General features: G+C 34.9%; 1 protein-coding gene across 9 annotated transcripts in view; it reads left to right on the forward strand.

The window, feature by feature from the left end:
* The window catches only part of LOC145292962 (kinesin-like protein KIF21A), a 267,292-nt gene that overhangs the window by 237,258 nt on the left and 11,355 nt on the right, over positions 1-18,679 (forward strand). For all 9 annotated transcript variants that reach the window (XM_080139175.1, XM_080139176.1, XM_080139177.1 and 6 more), the window contains 2 exons: positions 498-668; positions 4,450-4,649. In XM_080139175.1, coding sequence (XP_079995301.1) covers positions 498-668; positions 4,450-4,649 — 371 coding nt within the window. The remainder of the gene's footprint in view (positions 1-497; positions 669-4,449; positions 4,650-18,679) is intronic.

Below are 18,679 nucleotides of genomic sequence, written 5' to 3' on the forward strand. Positions count from 1 at the left end.
GTTGACCATAGTAGAGGGCAACCTGAAGGCTCCCTTTTCATTAGTTATTACACCAAAGTGTAGGGCAGTGTGCTACTTCTTTCCCCAATATGACTTATGCTTAATTAAAATTATAATGCCAAGTGTTTAGAAAAATGGCATCAAGTATCATTTTTCTTTTCTTTTTTTTTTTTTTCTTAGTATTTTGGTATCTTTCAAACCAAGGATTGAACCCTGAGCTTTGATCCCATTAGCCAACATTCTAACCATCATACAAAATAGATCGAAACAATTGTAACAGAAAAAATTAAGAGTGCAGTTTTTTGGAACTCAGATGAAATATTTAACAGAATTGGATCCGTACGTTGATGTATTGATAATGTAAAAGGCTTTTGTAAAATGGTTTTTGAAGATTGAATTCCGTAAATTTGTATGAAATCGGTGTTAAGTATAGAATTGTTTACAAGTTTAACTGATTTTGTGCATTCAAATTGTGTCCGTATTCTCGCATTTCATAGGTATTCGAAATCCCTGATACGACGTCGAGTCTCATCTCTCCAACTTACAATTTGGAACCGCCACATTACGATGGCGTTCAGTCTCTGGCTATGCAGGATAATATTCTATTCAGTGGTTCCCGAGATCGGTGCATCAAAAAATGGGACCTTAATGATCAGCAGATGAAACAGGTGAGACATTTTTATTTTGTTTGTTTTTCAATTTCTTTGAACTGGAGATCTGCCATAGACGGTTGCATGTTCCAGTATTTTCCGATTGATGACCTTGTCCTACTAAATTATGTTCGTAATGTCCACAAGATTATACATACAACCTTTTCACTTTACTACAGTATATACTGTTTCTGTTTTATATGGTTTCATACTTATTAATACAGTACAAACACTGGGATACGGTGGCCACAGGATACGTTTTTTTCAGGTTACGATATAGAATGTTTTTTTTGGTCTCTGGTTATGGTATTTACCCCATCTTACAGTGTTATTTATGTGATTTGATAATATATACATGTGTATTATATATTGTACTGTATTTTGTTACTAATTGTTAATATGTACTGTATAAAATTTTGCTTAGGCCCTACCATACAGCGATTTTTACCTTACAATACCAACCTCGGAATGGATTAATGCCCCTTGAGGTTCAACTGTATATACTCCGTTTCTGCTTTATACGGTTAACGGAACAACAGTTGTGTAGATTTTGTACTTCCCTTGGAGGGTACCACGTTAATTTATCCATAGTCTCTATTTGAGTTTCCTATAAGTTGTGCTTGCTTTGCATACACACAGACACTGCATGACGATACCAGAGGATCTCTTGCAATTTTTTTTTTTTTTTTTTTTTTTTCTACACTGCTTTTTCACCCCACACAAGGCACAGTGCCACTTGGATGTAAGGGGCTACTATTTGTAACAAAATTTGAGATACTGTAGGGAATTGAACAGCAAGATGTCTGTACATGTTAACCTATTTATGCATAATTTTGTTAATTTATAAAAATAATTTTTTTAAAATAAAAATGTTTTATTTTCAAACTGAATATAAGCAAAACTATGACATACAAATATATTTTTCTTTGGTTATCATTTTCTGACTCCACAATCTAAGAAAAAATTTTTTAATTAAAAAATTCCAAGTTCCCCCATGTTGTAATTTTGAACAATTATTTGGAAAATAAGATTATTTAAGATATAGGTTAGTGATTAGAATGTGTTTGAAATTAGGATGTCAATGGAGGTCAAGGGTTTGAGAGTGAACTTATTTCGAATCAAAGTGATGGTGTATGGATCTAGTATATCCTCCCTAAAGTCTTTGATCAGTATCCTACTTCTGTGGGCTGGAGGGGTGTTTTATGCAATGTAATCTGTGTTTATTGTGAATCAGTGTATTGATGTGAATGCTAAGTTGGCCCTGAATATAACCTCCAAGAAATACGTAGGACAGACATACCCTGTTGCCAGTTGTTCCAAAAAAAGGGATGGTACTAGATAACAATACTCTAGATGTAGTAGACTCTTTCTTCTACCTAGATCAGCTGAGTGCGGGTGGTGAATGAACTCCATACAGTCACAAGGGTGAAGGCAACCTGGACAAAATTTTGTGAGCTGTTGCCTCTGATGGTATTGCAAATTATCTCTCTGTACATCGAAAGTAAATTGTATAGCAGCTATGTCAGGAGCTGTCATGTTATCTCTCTCTCTCTCTCTCTCTCTATATATATATATATATATATATATATATATATATATATATAGTGAAAATGTGTGTGTGTATCTATGTATGTGCGCTTTTTGTGTATGTCCGAGAAGCGATCGGTCGACTCACTTAAAACTTTTTATATCATGTCTAAATGATAATATCTATGAGTTAACAACGGGGGTCACTTGTCTATTTAATTTGCCCGACTTTCAAAAGATAAATATTCCACATATTCGGATCGCCGCATGTTGCTTTCACTTTTCAGTATAAAAACAGCAAAACTGGATTCGAACCGGATGTAAACGTTACCGTCAACTATCCCGCAGTAAAACGATTTGACCTCATTAAAAACTGGGAAATAGCGTGATGTTTGACATTCACTTTTTAATTGGTCTTACATTGACTGTCGCTGTAGCACAGTTGTTCAGGCTTAGCCTATGGGCCTCAAGGCTCCAGGTTTGAGCCAACCTGTCACCAAGCCCCCTCCCTTATTTTTTTTTTTTTTTATCCATTTTTAAAATTGTTTTTATCGTCTTTTTAATATTTAAACAGGGTTAAGTTTCCTTTTTGTTCTCCCCCCCCCCAATGCACACACCTAGAATCACCCGGGCAACGCCGGGTACCCCCCCCCCCTGCTAGTATTGTATAAAAATATAACCAGATTGTCATAAATACAGTGAAGTGATCAGAAAACAGCCGAGAGTAAACTTAATTTTGAGAAGTAAAAGTTTTTCACTTTGCTTCCATAGTGTTGTCTACAATGGGAACATACTGTACATAAAGAAATGAGTGTGTGAGACATTAAAGGAATTAGTACTCTTGCATAATTTGACCCAAATTCTCATGAATTCCTGTCAAGCATGGATCGGGCGAGACCGGCAATTATTGGTGTCAACAAAACATCGTAACAGACGCAGACTAATGAAAACAAAACAAACCGGAAAAAATACAAATGCAAATAATAAAAAATAACAAAAATAAAACTACCTTGAAAAATGAAAATGTTTATTTCATTTTAGTATTTATTTTTTATTTTTCAAAATATTTATCAACAGAAAGTTTTTATTTTTTTTCTCTCCAAGAAAAGATTTTTTAACCATATAATTGTTAGGTGTAAGTACAAATTTTTTTTGTTTGTTTTGTTTTCTTAATTGTAACCATATTTTTTTTTTCCTGTTTGTTTTTTTTATTTTCAAGACTTGTTGTTCAGGCAAGTTTTTTTAGTGGCACTGTCCATTTGTACATCTCCAGGAGAAACCATCCTTTACACACAATCTTTTTTTTAAGTAAACATTTGTGTTTACAATTGTTGCACCTCGTTTTTTGGGAAAGCAATTTCTTCTCCTGACAATGAGATTGTCTGCATCGATGTTTTCATTTCTTTTTCTAACATGTATAGATTTATTTTCTTGCCTGTCATTTTTCTGTTTGGCGAGTTTGAAAATATATTCGTCAGCTTTTTTTGTTGGTTTAGTTGCTTTCGCCCAATTCGACTGTCTGCTTCCATTTAGATAGTGCTTTTTGATTGGCTAATCAAACTCCCAAAAATTCAATTAAATAATAATAAATAAATAACTAATCAGAAAATAAAGTCACTCCCGCCTCCTTAATATCACCTTAAAAATTACTCAAAACATAACAGAAAAAAAAAAGTAAATAAATAAAATAGTCGAGTTAACGTTTCAACATTTTTGAACAACGCTCGGCTGACACTGATGATTGCCGGTCTCGCCCGATCCATGCTTGACAGGAATTCATGAGAATTCGGGTCAAATTATGCAAGAGTACCAATCGTTTTTGCTAGAGTATTTGTGTTCTACTTTACTATAAAATAGATGATCAACTGTTGGAAGATACCAAGTAAATCCAGATTTTTTGTTTCTTTTTTTGATACATGATATCTTCACTGACAAGTGAATCCCATCAATGAGGATAACGGCTATATGACACATCAATAATAAACACGCATAAACATTTGAAATACAGTACAGGCTTTTATATTTGGAAACAAATAAAAACTGCCATGCTGCATACATTATTTGGTGTAACAGCATTACAATGAATTTTTTTTTTTTTTTTAAATCTCAAAATTGAAAAAAAAATATTTAAAATTTATTGATGCATGTACATATTGTGTAGATATGTTTTGCTGTTTATTTTTTCATTTAAAAACTTTAATCTATTTTCATTGTTTTGATACATATTTTGTTTGCTTTTGAAAACATTAACAAAAAAATCTTGTATTTTTAGTCTGTGAATTGTGCACACAAGGATTGGATCTGTGGTCTTGCAGTGATGCCGAAACACAACATCTTACTTAGTGGTTGTCGAAGTGGTTACCTTAAGTTGTGGCAAATTGGTGACTGTTCCCCGATTGGCGAGATCAAAGCTCATAACTCTCACATAACTGCCATTGCAACCAATTCCTCTGCCATTTTCACAGCCTCAAAGTAAGTTGATTCATCTTTTTGTTTGTAGTTTATCGGATCATTTGGAATGGCGTAGGGATGGGGGGAGGTTCATTCTTTTCTTCTAATCAATGGTGTCATCCTTTTTACAAAATAAAAAAACAAAAACAAAAATCATGTTTTTGTAACTCGTTACTTTCTCTCATTCTTTGTAATTATTAATACTAGCAATGATATGCCCCCCCCCCCGCTGTTCACATTTTTGCTAGTGTATATGATGTAAGCATTCAGTTTGCTAATGAACAGCGGATTGTGATGATTCTTATCAACATCAGCTATCCCCACCCCCCAAAGAGTTAATGCCTGGGAAGGTAGTCTCATAACAACAGAACATATATTACACTATTCTCTTCTCAAAATGCCTAGGAGGATACTACTCCACTTTCTTAAGGAAAAATGGAAGTAATCCCTAGGAGAATGATATAAATGATCAAAATAGATACTACATATCCATCCCCTAAAGGAAGAGGTAATATCTAGGAGTATGGTGTCTTGAACAAGCATATATATACTATCCTCTACCTTGAAGATAATGCCTAGGAGAATAATCATAACAAATATTAAACTACTCCACTCTCCTCACCAAACGAAATTAAACATTAGAAAATAGTACAATAATAGATAATTAGAATGAGATGCCATCAAATGTCTTCAGCCTCTCTACTAGGGTTTGTCAGGTCACCCTGATAGGAGTAAGCTTTTCATATGAAGAAAACATTGACTACCTAACATAATTAAATCCTTCTTAAATAAGGAAAGAATCCAGGTTGTTTTCAATGGTTGTATGTCAAAACAATGATATAAATGCGAGTATGCTTCAGGAGTCGATCTTTGGACCTTTATTATTCCTGATATTCATAAACGGCCTCCCTGATAAAATTGTTTCTGAGATGTGTGTATTTGCTGATGGCAGTTCATTCTATAAGACACGAGGGGAAAACAAATGAACACTTATCCAAGTCAGTGGCAGAAACCCTAGGAAGACCTCCAGTCTGTAGTGGAATGGGGACATAAATGGATGGTAACATTCAATGCTGCCAAGAGTAAGCTTCTTTCCTTTAATAATTACAAGAAACCTTCTCAACCAATGATGACCATGGCTAATGATACATTATCTGAAAGCGCTTTGTTTAAACTCCTTGACTTAACATTCACAGGGAACATGAATTGGAACAGGTATATTGAGGACATTACCAAGGCTGCTGCAAAGAAGGTGGGCTCTCTCTACCATGCTAGAAAGTTACTTTCACCTGAGAGTATCCTGTACCACAACAAGGCTACCATTTGCCATCTATGGAGAAATGTTGCCACATTTGGGCTGGTGTATCTGTTACTAATCTCACTCTTGGACAAGGTTCAAAGTCACCAACTTAATAGGTTCCCACAACAAACCTGACAAGCAGCTAAATCCCACAGTAAAGATCCCTAGATGCCAGAAAGCCTTCTACCTTAATAGTTGCTTCCCTCAGACAGCTAGACTTTGGAATTCCCTTCCGGGTCCCTGCTTCCCGACTATACTGACATGCAGAAGTTCAAGTGTAATGTAAAGACATCTTGCTTCTCAACTCCCTACATAGTAGCCTTGCAAATTATGTCCCAGAGAGTAGCCCTGTACATCAAAGTGGCATTGTTCCTTGTTTGGGGTGAAAATACAATAATAAAAAGTGTGCCATTTCCTCAGGCCATTCACTAGGTTCTCCAGGTTACAAACAGAGGTGCTCCCTCTATTAATGAGGACAGCTTTGAACAACCAGTAAGAAGCCATTGTCAACGAGGAACTTTTGGAAAAGATGAACAAAAACAAGACTCTATGCTGGCAGGATGATGTTCAAGATAAAAAGAACCAATCAACTTGCTTACACAATTGATGAGAAAGAGTTAAGCAATAGTGTAAACCTTCCTGCCTCTCGAATTGGTACTTCTGCTATGACAGAGGCCAACCTAGGACAACCATTAGGCCTTGATAATAATTTAAAAAAAAAAAAAGAAAAGCCTGGCCCTCTTGCAGTGACCATAAAAAAGAAGTAATAGCAGGGCTCTATGGACACATTTACCTTTAGTTGACCTTTGACAATTAAATATTTTCGTTTACTAGCCAAATAGAAAAGTTACTAGCCAAACTCACATGATTTTTAGAATATGATTATGTTCTGCAAAAACAAAAACAGCCCCCTTTCCTTTCCCTTTTTTTTTCTTCCCTACTTCCTAACCCCGTCGGTGGGGCATTAGAATACACTGACTGTCTCCCTGCAGAGAGTAAAAGCCTCTTAAAGGGGCCACCTGTTGGCCGTGGGTGGCGACCCGTAATGACTCGGGGAAAGGATCCTGGTGGCTGAGCAACTGATATCTAAGGAAATTAAAGATAACAGTTGCAACACTCCACTTTGGCCTTGCACAAGGCTAGACGGGCGGTCAGAGGGGCCCAATCCGATCAATCGGCTAGTTACGTCAAGCCCTAACACATCTACTTTTCTATCAATTTCCTCTAAACCGTAACAAATACAGTTCTACCCTATACTACTATAAACTATATATATATTTTCCCCTCTTTTCCATGTGTTAGAAGGCGGTGGCTAGGGTCAAATGTGCCGAATGATTAAAGTCATGACATGGCTGTATAGTGCCAGAAGTTATCACAAATGACATGGATTGTGATTATGGGTGCTCATGGCTCCCATTTGGGATATGTATACTGTTTATGTAGCCCTGGCATGATAAGGCGGATGGGTTTCCCCCTTAACATGCCCCAATATTGGACTCCGAGGTGGGTGGGGAGCATAAACAATGAATTAAAATATATATGGCAATGCATAAAAACTCCAAGTGCTAACACGTCGACTCGGGTAGTTCAGATAATGAACTACATTAAACATCCTCAAAATTTATTGTATTGGAATCTACCAAAGAAACCAAAATAACTGACTTATCACCGTTTATTATACATAAAATTATATCGGCATATATTACCTCAAAAAATGTAAAAACTTTTTAAAAAAATAAAACCCTACTGGTGGAAGTGGAAAGAGAAAAACATGCCACGTCAATGAAAACTTTCCACAACATAAATATCAAAACTTATCCACACAAGAATCTAAATACATCCAAAGGTGTAGTAAAATTGAAAGACCTATCAATGTGCACTACTGAAGAAATAACAAAAGAACTTAAAAACCAAGGAGTAACAAATGTTAAAAGAATTACAATAAAAAAAAGAGAATCAGCCTATACATACGAACACTTACATTATGCAGTTCGATAGACCCACTATCCCAAAAGAAATCAAAATTGGGTTCAACGTTGAAAAAGTTGAACCCTTTATACCAAACCCACTTTGGTGCTTTAAATGCCAGAAGTTTGGGCACCATGAGGATGCATGTAGTGGACGAGCAGTATGTGGCAGATGTGGCCAGAGAGATCCAGACCACACTGTTAATGACTGCAATCTTGATTGCAAATGTGCAAATTGTGGAGGAAACCATCCTGCTTATGCTAGAGCATGCAGAATCTGGAAGAAAGAAAAGGAAGTAGTGTCAATAAAACATACCAAAAACATTTCCTTCCTCAAAGCCAGGAAAATAGTAGATGGATACATGAAGGAAAAGACGTACTCTGAAGTCACCTCAAGTTGTATATCATCCAACATCACTAACAAAGACTCCAAATATGAAATACTAATAAACAAATTGTTACAATAGGAACCAAACGACTGGCCCAAATTTATAAATGAAATCAAACCAAACATTCATAACACTGGTCAACACAATATTTTTGGCAGGCAAAGTAAGACTGGTTTCTGGGGTTTTCAAGGGCGCTGAATCCGAATCTGACATTAGTTTTTTCAAATTGGCTCTAGTTTTTGAGATATCACAGGGGGTCGTTTGTCTGAAATCACCCATTCGCGACCATAGCTAAACGTACAAAAAACGGCTAAATAGTGCATAAATGTCAGATATTGATTTTTATGATAATCTTAAAGCACAAAGACAGTGTAAAATCTCAATCTAACAAGTTAAGTTAGATATAACATCATTTCATTTATCCTATAACTGAACACTTTTCATAGATTTTGAGGATATACAAAAAATTTGCTAAAAATTTGCTGAATTTTAATTCTCCAAGTGAAAAAAAACATTTACATAATCAGTTATATATCATAAATTAATGCAAAGCATTATACATTAGATTCTTAGTTACAATGAACACACAAAACAATATTTTATTCACAAAACTAAAATTGACGTTTATACGATTTTCGCTTGTGAGCAACTTTTGGGCAGTCTCTCAAAAGGTTCCAGCAGTAGTCTGCCATCATGTGCTCATCCCATTTGCCTTGATACCTCTCTTCCATTGTTTTGATGTCTTGATGGAATCTCTCTCCCTGCTCCTCACTGTAATCACCAAGATTACCAGGAAATCTGTCGAGGTGGCTAAACAAGAAATGAACTTTAATGCTCATATTTGCCCCTAGTTTTCCGTATGCAGTAAGCATCTTACGGACCAATTGCTTGTAAATGTCAGCTTTGCAATTTCCCAAAAAGTTTGTCACTACATCTGTGAATGACATCCAAGCATTTAACTCAACCGTGTTAATATGATTAGTGAAGTCAGAATCCCTCATGAGCGTTCGAATCTGAGGTCCATCGAAGATGCCACCTTTAGCTTTTTCGATGGGAAGACCTGGAAATTGCCTGCATATTTACTTGAAGCAATCCCCATCCTTGTTCAACGCCTTAACAAACTGCTTCATGAGCCCTAGTTTTATATGCAATGGAGGGAAGATGATTCTATCCCTGGGTACCAAAGGCTCATTGATGACGTTGGCTGTGCCGACTTCGAGACTTTCTCGTTCTGGCCAGTTCTCCCTTCTCCAGTGCTGGATTCTTGCTCTGCTATCCCACAAACAAAGAAAGCAGGGATACTTTGTGTACCCACTTTGCTGACCAAGCAGAAAATTCACCATTTTCAAGTCCAAACAAATCAGCCATTTATGGTCACCAAGTATCATATCGAAGTATGCTTTGTACGCCCTCTTGACAAAGTCTGTAATATTCCTCTTTTGTTGTGCCATCATATACTGTCCACAGATGTAACAAAAGACATCCGGTTCATATCTGCAACATCTTCTAGAACTCATTTTCTCTCTGGAACTCATTTTCAACTGTGGAATTTAAAAGAAAATTCTTAATTACTGTTTAATTTATACTGCAACTATATTTATGGAACATGTTATTAAGTAATTACAGTATATAATTATATAAAAATTCTCCCTATATAAATAATTATATAAAAATTCTCCCTGAAATACTTCAATATATACATAGTCATTGTAATGATTCAATAATATCAGAAAATTATTATTTACTGCTTCTATATTGAAGTATTTCAGGGAGAATTTTAGCAGTTTAGGCTTATTTGGGGCTATCAGTATCTTCTAAACTAGAGCCAATCTGGCAAAACCAATGGTATATTCGTAATCAGCGACCTTCAAAACCCCAGAAAACACTCCTAGATGGTCTGCCAAAGAAAAAAAATAAAAATTTGTTGACCAGTGTAATACAGGACTTAGAGCCTCTGGTGGTGTATCAGTATTCGTTAAAAATAACATACCCCAGAGCCAAATTGAAATAAAAAAAAAAAAATTTGCAAGCGGTTGCCATAAGAGCAACTTTACACAAACTGATAAGTATTTGTTCTTTATACATACCTCCACATGAACAAATAGATGAAAATGAATTGGAGAGCTTAATCGAGCAAATATCCAAACCCTTTATTTTCCCAGGGGACTTAAATAGTCACAACACCTTATGAAGATGCAAGGAAACGGATAGAAAGGGAAAGAAAATTGAAAATCTAATAAATAAAAATAATCTGTGCTTGTTCAACCAAAAAGAAGCCACTCACATCAATCCAACAAATGGAATGCTAAAATAACTGGAGACAACATCGAATACTATTCCCAAAATAACTGGATTCGGCATTAAATAACCCACAAAGGGTTGATATGCCATTAAACAAAACCAAAAAAAAAAAGATTTTCTGTATATTTTTAAATAATTCTAAATATACAACAAACTTTATGTTGATACTTGAAAGTATAAACCTTCTGATTTCTTCAGATTTTTTAAACAGCCTTCATTAAAAAAAAGTATTGTTTTGTTAAACCTTTTATTGTTTAAATAATTTGACTTTGTTCGTTTTTAAAAAAAAAGTTAAAGATTTTTCATTCAATAATGAGCTTTGGAAGAAATGCAGTGGCTAAAAGATAAGCGTTTCATTATTTCTAGTCGCCACTTTGAAAAATCACTCGCAAATGTGATTGTTTTACTCGCAATGTAGAACCCTAGGTTTGGATTCAGACATGTATCAAATCTCCATTAGTAATAAATACAAAATAATCAAAATAAGATAATTGAAGATGAGATTTCAAGTAAATTTGAATAATAAATTTCATTTTTTTTTTTTTTTTCAGTTGGTCGGATGATTGCACCATTTTATTTTATCAAATGTTGTTCTAATGTATTGTACAAAAACAATAAGTTGTCTGTCTTGGTGCAGCAATTCATCTTAGGTGTGTTAAACTGGGGTCGTTCTTCAAAGAAGTTTTTAAGAAATATTAAGTTCAGTCTCCAGATGCATGTATATCTGATTTTGATGACATGGTTTTTGCAATGAGATGACTACCAATTGAATGGCCAGCTAAAACTCCTAAACCATGTTTAAACCATGAAAAAAATATACACAAAAATCTATTATATATATATAATTTTCAAATATCTTAAAATCATTCTAAAGCCAATATTTTTCCAAAGTATAGCTTTATCTCTGCTATTATGTAAAAAGTCAATGTGTGTGTTCCTTCCTTATAGATCTCGAAACCGCTGAGCCTATCTTTTGTAAATTTCACACAAAAGTACTTTGTCTGGCAGTGTTCTTAGATATGTTTTGTACAGAAATTTGTCTAAGTATTGAAAATATAAAAAATCTGATCTTAAAAATAGTCCTTCTTTCTTAAAGATCAAAAATAATTTTTACAGGGGAAAATGTTAGGTTGCACTGGCAAGAGAGATAATAAAATGTCAGCAAATCATTTCTTAGCAAAAAAAAGTTTTGATATCTGGAAACATAGGTGAGTGGTGGAGTATTCAACTACAGATCGAATGATCCAGTGTTCAAGCCCGGGTGTACCTCACCATTTTTTTCTTATTAATGAATTCAATTTACCATAGAAGAGGTACCATTTTAAAATCACCGCAAATCATTTCTTTGTTTGCATATTTTAAAACTATACATTAATTAGAAGTGAGTTTCAAGGGCATTCATCTTCAAGCCCAAATATTAGCTGATGTGGTATTGTAAACAGATGGAATTTGATGAACTACATCATTATTTATCATATTATTTTTTTATTTTTTATTTTTGCAAATTAGTCCACCGGGCAAATTATTCCTTTGAATATATAATATTCAATAAAGGATTGATTCTATAATAATACATAGGCAATCTGCATAAATTAAAACATCATGTTTAAGCATCCAGGTTGTAGTCAAGTGGGAAACAGGCAACTGGAACAGTTCCACAGGCGTGCACTTCTAGGAAAGAAACTTTGTTCATCGAATCTACATTTTGATTTTGGCACAGATAAGCAGTGGGGGAAATTTTTGACAGTGGTTTCAGCTAGACGGTTGTTTTTCGTGAAAGCTTGGCGAGAAGGGACCAGAGATTGGAGCTCAGATGAGCATCTGCTATGGTAGTAACGATAAAACAAAGACAGGCTTGCAACGTCTCTCCTGTGGGAGAGAGGCTGTAGGGAAGAGAAAAGGGCATCACCCACTAGGCCACGAACCCTATTTTGTACTCTGTCAAGGCAAGATAGGCTGTTTTTAGCAGCTCCTGCCCAGATGTGGAGGCAGTACTCTATCCTTGGACATACTTGGCTTTTATACAGATAGAGAATTGCATCAGGGGTGAGATATCTTCTGGAGCGGTAAAAGGATCCTACCGTTTTTCCAGCGACCTTGGCAACTGACTTGATGTACGTATTCCATTTCAGGTCAGGGGTAAAAGTCGAGCCCAGAAGCTTATCAAAACATGGAGCTTCCCCTAGACGAGAACCACCTATATCAATTGATGCTAGATGGAGATCAGAGCGTTGATGATGTAAAGATAGGAGGTTGGTTTTAGATGCATTAAAAGTAACCAGCCACCTCCTCCCCCATTGTACCATGTGCTCAAGATCAGAGAGAGAATCTGAGAAAACCTTTGTCATTTGCTTTCTACTCATAGGTTGAGTGCACTCTGTAGATAAAATAAGTTTCTACTCGGCATAAAACAAAAATCCCTTATAAAGAATAGATTTCTCTTAGGTTACTGGTAACATGAAAAAAATGCACAGTGCTGTAAATTCATCTATTGTTAGTGCAGGGGATATGTCACCTGACACCACTGATCACATTTGAATGTGACTTGATGTCTGACCTTTAAATCTCAGCATGGATACACTTGCTATGGACTTCACTCTTACTGGACCATAACCTTACAGATAAAAATGTGGAGGCCATCTAAAAGATAATGTCTATCAAAACAATCCCCAGACTATTTCTTAACTGAAGAGGCCATAGCAACTCAAATGAGGGAAGTGACAATAGAGGAGCATGTTAGTTATTGACAATTTTTCTTATTGAATGTCGCTAACACAAAAACTGTTGGACATTCATGAATGGAAATTGATTCTAGATTATTTGTAGCAATTTAGTTGGATTGCAAAAAGGATTGTTAAATTCATTAACGATTCCATGGGTGAGTGATATTTAATCTGGTTCACTCTGTATATTATGGAATATAGTTTGAGTCCAAAGTAAATAAGTTTTTTTCATTGGTAAGCAAGGTTTCTTTTATCCAATCAGAATGTAGGTAGAGTTTTCTTTATTTAATTAGAATGTGGCTAGGTTTTATTTTATCAGCAACACAAATGTTATTTTTTTTGTTTTATTAAAACTCAAATATTTATTAGCTATTTGGAATATTCCATTTTCAATCTAAGCGATGGCCAAGATAACAGTCGAAGCAACAAGCATAATAATATATAGATATGATGGAGGATGTAAGGTGTAAGAAAAATGATGGCTAGCAGAAGAGAAAAGGATGGGGATTAGTTTGATCAGTAGGAAGGTAGAAATTTGTCATCAAAAAAGATAATTAACGTTATGTTCATGCATTAGCATAGGAATGTGGATGATAGTTGTATTCAAATAAGATCAATACATTCAAATAAGAAGATCAATAAATTCAAATAAGAAGATCAATAAATTCAAATAGGAAGATCAATAAATTTAAATAAGAAGATCAATAAATTTAAATAAGAAGATCAATAAATTTAAATAAGAAGATCAATAAATTTAAGAAGATCAATAAATTTAAGAAGATCAATAAATTTAAATAAGAAGATCAATAAATTCAAATAAGAAGATCAATAAATTCAAATAAGAAGATCAATACATTCAAATAAGAAGATCAATAAATTCAAATAAGAAGATCAATAAATTCAAATAAGATCAATAAATTCAAATAAGAAGATCAATAAATTCAAATAAGAAGATCAATACATTCAAATAAGAAGATCAATAAATTCAAATAAGAAGATCAATAAATTCAAATAAGAAGATCAATAAATTCAAATAAGAAGATCAATACATTCAAATAAGAAGATCAATACATTCAAATAAGAAGATCAATAAATTCAAATAAGAAGATCAATAAATTCAAATAAGAAGATCAATAAATTCAAATAAGAAGATCAATAAATTCAAATAAGAAGATCAATAAATTCAAATAAGAAGATCAATAAATTCAAATAAGAAGATCAATAAATTCAAATAAGAAGATCAATAAATTCAAATAAGAAGATCAATAAATTCAAATAAGAAGATCAATACATTCAAATAAGAAGATCAATACATTCAAATAAGAAGATCAATAAATTCAAATAAGAAGATCAATAAATTCAAATAAGAAGATCAATACATTCAAATAAGAAGATCAATACATTCAAATAAGAAGATCAATACATTCAAATAAGAAGATCAATACATTCAAATAAGAAGATCAATACATTCAAATAAGAAGATCAATACATTCAAATAAGAAGATCAATACATTCAAATAAGAAGATCAATACATTCAAATAAGAAGATCAATACATTCAAATAAGAAGATCAATACATTCAAATAAGAAGATCAATACATTCAAATAAGAAGATCAATACATTCAAATAAGAAGATCAATACATTCAAATAAGAAGATCAATAAATTCAAATAAGAAGATCAATAAATTCAAATAAGAAGATCAATAAATTCAAATAAGAAGATCAATAAATTCAAATAAGAAGATCAATAAATTCAAATAAGAAGATCAATAAATTCAAATAAGAAGATCAATAAATTCAAATAAGAAGATCAATAAATTCAAATAAGAAGATCAATAAATTCAAATAAGAAGATCAATAAATTCAAATAAGAAGATCAATAAATTCAAATAAGAAGATCAATAAATTCAAATAAGAAGATCAATAAATTCAAATAAGAAGATCAATAAATTCAAATAAGAAGATCAATAAATTCAAATAAGAAGATCAATAAATTCAAATAAGAAGATCAATAAATTCAAATAAGAAGATCAATAAATTCAAATAAGAAGATCAATAAATTCAAATAAGAAGATCAATAAATTCAAATAAGAAGATCAATAAATTCAAATAAGAAGATCAATAAATTCAAATAAGAAGATCAATAAATTCAAATAAGAAGATCAATACATTCAAATAAGAAGATCAATACATTCAAATAAGAAGATCAATACATTCAAATAAGAAGATCAATACATTCAAATAAGAAGATCAATACATTCAAATAAGAAGATCAATAAATTTAAATAAGAAGATCAATAAATTCAAATAAGATCAATAAGAAGGCAAGGAAAATGGGTCACGATTCATCTGAAGATGTATCATTTAAGGATAGAGGATAGCAAAGATTGGCAAAATATAAACAACTGTGCGGGAAAGAAAAGGAGTCAAGAGAGGATGAAAGCTGGAAGTAATGAGTGAAAAAAAATTCGAATTTCAAAACGTGTTCAGATTAATGGAATTTTTCACCAATCCTTTTGCCAGGAAAGAATATATATATATATATATATATGAGAAATTCCAATTGAATGTCTGGTGGGAGATGTGCATATTTTTATTATAGGAGCCTTTTTGAAGTTGGTTAATGGTTGAAATCCAATGTATGTGCAAGGAGAGCAATTTTTATCATGTTTAATAGTCCTATCTTACTTGTATGAAGTGTAGGCTGGCTTAATAAGGTTTCTGAATCCGATAGATTGTTGTATATTGTTCAACTGTTGCTATTTCTATTTGCAATTTTGTTTTTAGTGCTACTGCTGTTTTCATTTCTCAGTTAATTGCCCAATTGTAAGAAAAAAAAAACAATTTGTGTTTATTTAACATTTGAGAAACAATTTTCCATTAACATGATTCATTCATGCTTTGAGACTCTTTACACGCTACCATTTTCTGGTTAGCAAGTGTGTACTTGTCTCTTCAACTGTTAGTGAACTAATGGCTGTTATGTTTGTGTGGTTGTCTCTTTACTACACTTAGCATAAACTTGTTCATTTTTTTTTCTCTTGTGTCTTTCAGAAATCTATTTAACTCTACCATTTACAACATCATTCACATTCTTCACATTCCGATTGAAAATAGTTTTGCGAATACCTTTTGTTTATTACACATTTATTAACTTATTTGACTTTGAAATACTTGCTTACTACAGTCTATTGTCAGTTAACTGACATCATAACCAAAGTCTCAACACTAATAATAATAATCATTCTCCAATTTGTAATGTCTTTGTCAGTTTGGTAAATTACATGACTCCTGTCTTTAGTGTTACACTCAAATATCTTATCAAAATGTTAATCAACATGTATTTGTATGTGATCTAGTCTTTTGTATTGTATTTTGTTTATCCTTTTTCTATGTTTTCATTTCATATTGTTGGATTCTTATCCTTATATTGTATCTCACACACTCGGACGTACACACACACACTCGGACGTACACACACACACTCGGACGTACACACACACACTCGGACGTACACACACTCACTCGGACGTACACACACTCACTCGGACGTACACACGCACACTTTCACACACGTACACACGCACACTTTCACACACGTACACACGCACACTTTCACACACGTACACACGCACACTTTCACACACGTACACACGCACACTTTCACACACGTACACACACACAATTTCACACACGTACACACGCACACTTTCACACACGCACACTTTCACACACGCACACTTTCACACATGCACACATTGGCACACTTTCACACACGCACACATTGGCACACTTTCACACACGCACAGTTTGGCACACTTTCACACACGCACAGTTTGGCACACTTTCACACACGCACAGTTTGGCACACTTTCACACACGCACAGTTTGGCACACTTTCACACGCACAGTTTGGCACACGTACACACGCACAGTTTGGCACACGTACACACGCACAGTTTGGCACACGTACACACGCACAGTTTGGCACACGTACACACGCACAGTTTGGCACACGCACAGTTTGGCACACGCACAGTTTGGCACACGCACAGTTTGGCACACGCACAGTTTGGCACACGCACACTTTGGCACACGCACACTTTGGCACACGCACACTTTGGCACACGCACACTTTGGCACATGTACACACGCACACTTTGGCACATGTACACACGCACACTTTGGCACATGTACACACGCACACTTTGGCACACGTACACACGCACACTTTGGCACACGTACACACCTGCACATATGCACACACACACACAAATGCGTGCACACATACACACATATGCGCACACACTTTTACACACACACACTTTCACACACGTATACACGCACTTTCACAAACGTACACTTTCACAAACGTACACTTTCACACACATACACACTCACATGTACACGCGCACACTTACGTACACGCACACTTATGACCACTTTCGCACACGTACACACACACACACTTTCGCACACGTGCACGCGTACACTTTCGCACACGTACACGCGCACACTTTAGCACACGTACACGGGCGCACACTTTAGCACACGTACACACTTTAGCACTTGCACACTTTCAGACATGCACACTTTCGCACACGCACACTTTCGCACACGCACACTTTCGCACACGTACACACCCACATACACACGTACACATGCATACACCCACATACACACTCACATGTACACGCGCACACTTACGCACACTTATGACCACTTTCGCACACGTACACGCGTACACTTTCGCACACGTACACGCGCACACTTTAGCACACGTACACGGGCGCACACTTTAGCACACGTACACGCGCACACTTTAGCGCTTGCACACTTTCACACACGCACACTTTCGCACACGTACACACGCATACACACGCATACACCCACATACACACATATGCACATATACGCACGCACACACACACTTGCACGCACAAGCACGCTTGCACGCACACACACATGCACACACACACTTACATGCGCACACACACACTTACATGCGCGCACACACACTTACATGCGCACACACACACTTACATGCGCACACACACACTTACATGCGCACACACACACTTACATGCGCACACACACACTTACATGCGCACACACACACTTACATGCGCACACACACACTTACATGCGCACACACACACTTACATGCGCACACACACACTTACATACACACACTTACATACACACACTTACATACACACACTTACATACACACACTTACATACACACATACACACACTTATACACACATACACACACTCTTACACACACACACACACACTTACACGCATAATTGAATAATTTATGTTTTTCTCTATTTTAATCTCATGACCACTGGTTTCAATTCACAA

Source organism: Euprymna scolopes, chromosome 14 (assembly GCF_053919585.1).
Source record: "Euprymna scolopes isolate OS-2025 chromosome 14, ASM5391958v1, whole genome shotgun sequence".
Classification (NCBI taxonomy): domain Eukaryota; kingdom Metazoa; phylum Mollusca; class Cephalopoda; order Sepiida; family Sepiolidae; genus Euprymna; species Euprymna scolopes.